At 38.6% G+C, this 8,631-nt stretch overlaps 1 protein-coding gene across 1 annotated transcript in view; it reads left to right on the forward strand.

The window, feature by feature from the left end:
- Positions 1-482: 482 nt before the first annotated feature.
- The window catches only part of LOC103800322 (NADPH oxidase 4-like), a gene marked incomplete at both ends in the record, with an annotated part of 30,063 nt that continues 21,914 nt past the window's right edge, over positions 483-8,631 (forward strand). The window contains one exon of the mRNA XM_009072698.1: positions 483-578. Coding sequence (XP_009070946.1) covers positions 483-578 — 96 coding nt within the window. The remainder of the gene's footprint in view (positions 579-8,631) is intronic.

Here is an 8,631-nt window from a genome sequence, read left to right on the forward strand (position 1 = left end):
CCCGGAGCATTGCCCGCGTGTGCCCGGGGCATTGCCCGCGGCCGCGTCCTGCGCTTTGTTAGCGCCTCTTTGGGGGACTCTGGGGGAGAAGATGCAGCTTCTTTGGAAGTCAAGTCCTTTCTTCCTTTGTCTCTCTCTGTCGCTGCTTTTTATTCCTTAAGTCTCCAGCTGCGATGTCTAACTAACGATTTGGTGTCGTGGCTTGCATTGCTTCGCCGGCTCTCAGTAGTCTAAAGACACAAATACAAACTTCCGCGAAGTTAAAGCGAAAATTTCTCACGTGTTGACTATTCCTTTTAATGTGTAAAATATGGTTAGTGCTTGAAGCTTGTTTTCCCATTCCGTTTTCACACCTATACAAAACTACACCATTCACTTATATATGTTTACGAAACTACAGACCTATGGTCTTTATGAATGAAATTAACTCTGGAGGGTTTGCACGTGTTACTTTTCACAATCGCTTTTCTGTTTCGTTTCAGTTTTCCTGGCTCTCCATCAATGTATGGCTCTTCTGGAAAACCTTCCTGCTCTATTATCAAGGGCCGCAGTATTATTATTTGCATCAGATGTTAGGGGTGAGTGACCCGGACATTACTTTTTGCCCTGGAAATTGGGATGCAGGGAGATGAGAAATGGTAGCATGTATTTTCTAATAAAGGATGACACAAACTGTGTGTTAACTCTTCAAAGTGGGGAAAGATCAAATAAGACATTACTGGGATACTTCTGACAGTTGTTTAGGAGTAGAAAGTGAACATTGTTGAGAAGAAAAAAGCCAATCAAGTGTGGGACAGCTATTCTTCCCCCTCCTCTCCTCCCTCCTGGTGTTCCCAGCTGCAGACAGGCTCACAGGAACACAAACATGCTCAACAGATGACTGGAGCTCAGCTTTTTGTCATCAGAAAATTAGCCAAGTGATGGGCTTGTGCCTGCAAACTTTCTAATCTGATTATTGTGATATACGTATTTGCTGAAGGACTTCTGCTGTTAAGTTTCAGTTCTTTTCAGTCTTTGTCATTCTCCTAGGTCCTTCTCTGTAAATCAGTGTAACCTATATAATTTTAGGGTTTTTTGTTTTCTGATAGTAAATTCTTGAATTATGGATGGTTTAATGAAGATTTGACTATTTTGATTTGGCAAGGGTGATGTCCATCACCAACAGCTGAAACCAAAGAGATAATTTGGAGAAGTGAGATACTGGTCTGTCTTGGGAAGTTATCCACAGCTACAACATTGCAGTTGTTTGAAAAAGCCCTTCTTTCCAAAGGCATAGATAAAGGGTTAACAGCTTGCTGGAAAATGCTCAAGGGTTGCAAAGAATTTGAGAATCCAGGAAAAAAATGGCTGAATAACACAATGCTTTCTACCACTGTCATACTCAGGAATGAATTTAAATGGAAAATTGACATGGGTTTAAAGCACAGATGATGCACATCCTAACCTGCTGTAGTGCCTCTGGCTTTTATTTTTGGTAGATCCAGGGTGTATATTTTCATGTGGTTGATGACACTGTCATAACTAGCCAGTTCCATAAGGTTTTGTGAACTTGCTTGAAAGTAAGTTGACCTGATAAAATTTTTTTTCGTTCTCCTTATGGTTGATTCAGATGTGTTCAAGAATGAATATTAGCAAAGGTAGTGCAAAAAAAGAAGGGAATCAAAATACTTAAATCCTTCACAGCCATGACTTGACAGAAAAAGCTTGAAAATGCATTTAATTTTACCATTATCTCTAATAGCTTTGCAGCCCAGTGCATCCATTTGAAAACTGTTTGTTCCTGGCAGAGCAAGTGGGTTGTTTGTAAAGCAGATGTTCTTGGGTCAACATGTTGGCCCAGATTGTCAGCTGGTATCAATCAGCAAGTTTCTCTCAATTCAGAAGACTTGTCTGCCTTGGACCAGCTCATTGTCTGCTCTTTGCTTTGGCTTTCTTATACTTCAAAATGAAAGACACATTAAAAAGTAATTTAATGTGTCTTCAAAAACCTGTGAGATGATCCAGGCAATAGGTTCCTTGTCCTGGTGAGGAGATGGGGACCAGGAGGTTATGTGTTTTGAGTTTGTCTGTGTCTGCAGCTGTGGGAAAAATATCAAAGAACTTTAGAAACTTTATAAAATGAAGAGGAGAGAGAAGGGCTAAATCTAAAAGATACTTTTGGTGAAAGTTCTGAAACTAATTTTAAAATTTTGAAAATATTAAAGGCTGTAAAATGTTCTTATAATTCACTTTTTACAGTTTGTCTTAATATCATCCTTAGACCCCAAAATTAGCTTTCTCCCTTCTCTTCAGTATATTTGTGTATGTGTATTAATTATATTTCAAGGGTTGGGAAAACTGATCCCAATTTAATTTCTTCAGGAAATGGCATACACATATCTATACTATAGCTGCTGTTACCTTCCATGGGCAATTTTTTGCCCCTCTTCTTTTTCTCTATTGTGTGTATCCATTGGCTCATGGCTCATTTTCATAACCATGTTCTATATATGTGTGAGTGACTTGTAGCACCTCTGGGCCATTTATGGGTGTCTGAAATTTGAGTTTTGGATTAAATTCTTCATTTATAATTCAACAGTTGATATTTTTTGTCTTAACAGAATGAGCTTTTTAATAGATACTCTCATGACAATTGATTCATTTTCCCAGCCAGCTGACAAAAAATAGGACAAAGCAATGGCACTTCTTGAATAAAAAAAAGTTTATCGTGCTTTTCAGTGAGGTCTGCTAAGGAATTTTTTTTTTCATACTTTGTATGCTGCAGTGGTCCAAAATCTTTTGCACTTGCAGCACTGAAAGATTTACCACTGGTAATTTTATTGTTTACCAAGTTAACAGAACGGAGAACCAGAAGAGTTGCTGTAGGAAATCAGATTGGGATATGATATGAGATCTTGGATTGAATATCCTGAATACATTCAACTCTGCCATGTTTTCATGCCATGTTTTTCTGATGTGAAGAAGGAGTAAGAATGAAGTTAGCCTTTCATTCAGTGGTCACTGAAGTGATTTACTTCCTTTCAGCCATTAGCAGAAGAATGAGGTTTTCTCTGCCTCATTAAAACAAGATACTTAGCACAGGATTTTAAAATTACTTAGATACTGAACTCTCACTCAGTCTTTCAATGACAATCTTTCTGATCCTTAATTTTATGCCTGTAAAAAGGCACTTACAGCATAGTGGTGTCCTGGAAGTGCAAAGAGAACAAGTAAATTAAAGGCACAAATGTGCTTGGGTAAGGCTCATCAGCCTATTGTAAACTTCAGAACTTGGAGGGTAAATGTGTTGTGTCAAGTATCTCTGCTTTGCTCAGATTGGGTCCTGTTGATGAGACCATGAACTCTTCACAGTGGAATCTCCATCCCTGGAGCTTTTCAAAATCTAATTGGGCAAAAAGCCCTGAGCAAACTTAACTGAATTTGGTGTTGAGTCTGCTTAAAGCAGAGGGTTGGAGTAGAGGCATCCTGAGGTCCCTACCAACCAGAATGATTTTGTGGTTATATAATGCTTGCAGTGAAAGTCTACTAGAACCTAGTAGATGTAAACCCCTTTCTGATATTTTTGCTTTGATGAACCATCCCTTTGGGTACTGAATTGGTGGTCTTGCTGTGTGAATGCATTCATTGCCACTGGTTCAGGAATATGATTCAGATAAAGAATCTCATTTTTTTATAATTTGATAAATGTTAACTTGTGATCTTACATTGTTCAAAGAAGGGAAGCCTGTGAAGAAACACCCAACAGACAGGGAATTTTTTAGACATGAGTGCGGCAAAGAGGAAAGGAGTATTCTCATCTTCATCCTCATGATAGATACTACAGCATGTAGTAGGCATAAGTTACAGAAGGGAAGAGGCATACATTACTTGACAAGACTCCAAAGTCTTCATTGTTTTGTGTCTACTCAGTCATAGAAATTGCCCAGATGCTTAATTTCATTATGGGCTTCAAGATTTCTCCCTTCAGATTGGCTTGGCTATATTTTTTTTCCAAAATGTTTGCTTGTACATGACCAAAAAATGGAGTCCTAAATTTGGTACTGGCCTTATAGATCTCAAATCTTGCTTTTAACAGTGTTGATTGAAATCCTGTTTCTTGTTGCTTGAGTTCCTCATGAACAGAGCGAGCTTTGGGCTCATTTTGTCATGGCATAAAAAGGCTCTCTCTCCCTATTCCCTCTCTTGTCCCTGCTCAAATAACTAATGTAGTCGAGTGTTAATGCAAGAGATAAGCTTCTGGGTTTCAGACTGAAGAGAAGAAAATGCATTTGCAGAATGGTCTCTTTGGGAAAAGACTGAATAACTGAAAACGGGACTGAAAAGAAAAGTGCCGCCTCACTTTTCTTTAATCTATACAATTGCCGCCTTCTTACTGTGCAGTACCGTGCATCACATTTGTCATCCTTATTTGTTGCTTGGAATATGTTCCAGATGTTCCAGTAACTTGCATGTATTTCCTTGCTAGTTTATCATAACGATAGAGATTTACTAATTGAGTCAAAATTTTGCTTTCATTGATCATTATGGAACAACACTGCAGCCTGCTTCCCACACACATTGAAGCATTGGAGGGAGTTGTGTATCTCAATCCATTATTTTCCTCAGTGCAGTGTGGTTTTGCTATTTAGTTTTAACCAGTCTATTTGGGAGTTGCTCTTTGGAGTGTGACATGAAGCAAAAATGTCTAATAATAGATTTATGTTGCTATGGTAGTTATATATATAGATATATATACAGAGTTCCCTAGTGAAGACTGAGGGTGTTAATCCACAAGACTTTATCTTGATAGCCCCCTTGAATTAAATCTTCTCCTGCATTCTCTGCCTCGTCCTAGATTATTTTTTTTTGTTTGCCAAAACATAGATCCTTCAACCCTTTGTCCTCACAACCCGCAGTTCAGCATCATTGCTGAGATTTATTCTGTTATAACCAGTGATAAACTTGGGTTTTACACCATGTGTAATATCTCTTCTGTTTGCTTGCTTTTTTTCTTTTTTAGCCTTTTTTTCTTTATATTATATCTCTTCTGTTTGCTTGCTTTTTTCTTTTTTAGCCTTTTTTTCTTTTTTTTTAAGTTCAAATGGCAGTAATCCAATGAAGGACACCTATACTAATAACTTTTATGGGAAAATGTCTACCTTTGCAGAACTGCGTGTGAAACTGTCAGTAGTGGAAGTTGAATTAGTAGAGGTGCATCTCAGATGATTAAGTGGAATTTTTGCTGCTGTATCCTGTAGATCTGTGCTACAAATAGTCTTCTTGTCATCATTGTTCATCATTCTGAGATGATCATGGCATAATACTTTGTGTAGAACAGAACTGAATTAGGGCCAAAATGTTTCTTTGCTTGGTTGTTCATTATATTACGCATTATTGCAGATTTCCCGTGTTACTCCAGCAATGGTCAGTCTTAAAATAGCTGCATTACACTCCAGAAAACTGATTTTACAGACCGTATTACCTACTGTGGTTTGATAAGGGAAAATAATTCAACATTAAGGAAACCCTTGGGAGCCGATGTTGCATCACTTCGGTGTGGTGTGACTCAGATAGGACAGTAAGCAACTTCCTGCTCTGGCCATGACTTGCACTGTGTTGAGAATCTTTTTGAGGGATTTGGGTACCCCTAATCCATTGGTTCATGGCCAAATTTATGGAGTTTAGAACATGCTGCATCTTGCATCAATGTTCAGGCATCATGGTGTTGCTACAGAAGATTGATCTGGAATACTCAAATCTGGAAGAGAGTTTGAGCTCCCTTCCAGTCTGCGTGTGCATCATTCTGCCTGGCAAAAAGAAACCTGTAAGTTGACAACACTGACAATTACATATTTTTTTTTTAAACTGTCTTTAATAAGGTCAGGATTCTAACATTAATGGATTAATAGGTTAATGTGGACGAACATTTGATTTGAAATTCTGTAAGTGAATACACTTTGCTTGGAGATAATCCGAGAAGCTGGAAGCTGTTACTGAACCCAAGATTAAGATAGTTGTGTTCTTCAATTTTAATGACTGATTTAAGCAGGAGTACATTCTACACAAAGGCACCACATATAAAATCAGTACATGACCTAAACATGTGGACAGAAACAGAAGGAAAACCTTCAAGGAATGCCTGTGTTCCAAGTGAATGGTGAGAATATTGATTCTCAGTAGTACAGGGAAAATATCCCATACCTTATGAAGGAGTGTCGTGGTTTAACTCCAGCCAGCAGCTAAGAACCATGCAGCCACTCTGTCACTCCCCCACCAAAGGGATAGGAGAGAGAATTGGAAGGATAAAAACTAGAAAAGCACCTGGGTTGAGATAAGGACAGTTTAATAGAGAAAGCAAAAGCTGCACACACAAGCAAAGCAAAACAAGGAATTAATTCACTGCTTCCCACAGACAGGAGGTGTTCAGCCATCTCCAGGAGAGCAGGGCCCATCACGCGTAACAGTTCCTTGGGAAGACAAGAACTGACTGTTTGCCATCACTCCAAATGTCCCCTCTTCCTCCTTCTTCCTCCCACCTAAAAATATTGTTGCCACTGTCCACTCCTGGTGCTTCTCCAGGTAACATATCCAACTTCTGATTCATATATGCAAGGAGAAGACTGAAGAGGAAAAGTGAAAGTAGCATAGAGAATTGGGTTGCTGTTATGTTCTCTATTTAGAGAATTGCAGGTTGTTTTTTATTAATTCTTTTTTCAAATGTGATTAAGACTACTCAGTGTAGTATTTGTTAAAATTTTAGAGGGCTGCAGTATGTTAAATTGAGATTTACAGAGTCCTGCCTTGAAACCAGGAGCAAAACAAAGGCAAGCTATTATAGAAGTTTTCACATGTCCTGGTAGGTTTCCACTACCCTTGCATTTTCCTTTTTTACAGTTGCTTTGTGTGTTGTTTCTGCTAGATCCCCAGCCAGATTTGACAGACCTAGGGGGAATAATTGTGATCCGTAGAATTCAGTTCTGTCCTTCATCTTAGATTATCAGTGCTCTGTTACTCAAAACAAGGGGTACTCTAGGAAGAAAACCAAGTCATGTCAGAAGGAGGCAGATTGTGTAGCACAATTTGTCCCACCTAGGGAAATAACTATTTTAGCTGCTCCAGTACTGATTTGGAGAGGTGGTCTGCGACCTGTGTCTACAGAGCAGAACCTTGCAAGTTTCCCTGAACTGTAAAAGATGGAAAAATTTTGAAGAAATGTCTCCGGAGAGCATCAAGCATGGTGTTTCTACTGCACCATGACCTCTTTAGGGTTGTTGTTTGTAGGTAGTGAAGTCTTGAGAAACAGAATCACATCTGTTGGATGGTGTGGAAGGATTTGCAGTTTTCTTCAAGTTTTAGGTGTGGAAGGATTTGCAGTTTTCTTCCACTTTTTTTTTTTTTTTTTTTAATTCAAGATGGGTGTAAAAGGTGTGATAGGACAGTATTTGTTCAAGTCTTCCTGTATTCTGCTCTCTGGTATATTTTGCAACCATGTATGGAATATTACATTTCTGTGCACATCAGTTGCAGTAAACTTTAGCTCTGTATTTATAACTGATGAACTTTGAGGAGTTCTAAGGTACACATTATTCCTCAACCAAATACTGAAATCATTTGCCTGAAGAAAGCTCATTTCCTCTACTTTGCTGGTAGCAATGCACAGAACATCCAATGCGAACTGACTCTTTGCTTCTCTGTCCTACTTTGTATGTTGTAAGAGTGTAGCCAGGAGTTCATCTGGATTTCTGTGGGACTACATCAGACAGGGATAGCTGGAGAACTTCTATTTTGGAACCCTTTGCTGCTGCTTTGGAGTAGGTGGTGATTGCATTATACTTCTCTGGAGGAAAAATCTGGCCTAGTTTTTAGGATGAGTTTGTAGTTTGTCCAGTTCCCTACTATCCCTGCCACAGGTTTACTCTCTGAATTTGCATAATCCTTTAGTTTATCAGTGTCTTTGTTCCCCTCCATGAAATGGGATAACAGTGTATGTGGTACTGGGTAGGCAGAGTATGTAAGGAGGTGGTTACATGCTTGGATTTGGTATCAGAAGAGCTGGATAAAAGAGTGTCCAGCAGAGATTTTGAGGGTGTTTTTTCTCTTTTTGATCATACAGAAATTTCACACAATAGTAACATGAAATAACGCTTTTTTTTCCTTAAGAAAATAATAATCTTGGGAAGAAAAGAGGATTATATTTCTCTTATTTCTTAGCTACTTAATAAGGATATATAGACCCAGTGAGTTGCCTTGGAGCAAAAAATCATCCTTTATTCTCCCATTGTTTAAAAATCCAACAATGCATTATGTTAATTTGTTACTATGCCACCCAGGTGATGCAAAGGAAGTCAAGAAAGAGATCACTTGGAAACCATTTGGAAAGAATTAGTTTCATGGTGATACTTTTAGTCTTTGAGTATACACTAAGAGCAAACTTAGTACTCTGTTTTTCTTCTTGGTCTTGCATGAATTTTGATTCTGAGCATTGCTAAATGTATTTACCATTGTTTTCAAACTGGTCCTGGGCTCGATGCCACATTGCCCAACTTCTTCAGAATAAAGCCTTCCATGAACCATTGGTAACAATATTGGAATAACACTATCCATGAAGTGCGTTGTGTATTTGAAGAAGTCATTTCCTGGCCTCTCCCCCTC

This window comes from Acanthisitta chloris, unplaced genomic scaffold (assembly GCF_000695815.1).
Source record: "Acanthisitta chloris isolate BGI_N310 unplaced genomic scaffold, ASM69581v1 scaffold20214, whole genome shotgun sequence".
NCBI lineage: Eukaryota > Metazoa > Chordata > Aves > Passeriformes > Acanthisittidae > Acanthisitta > Acanthisitta chloris.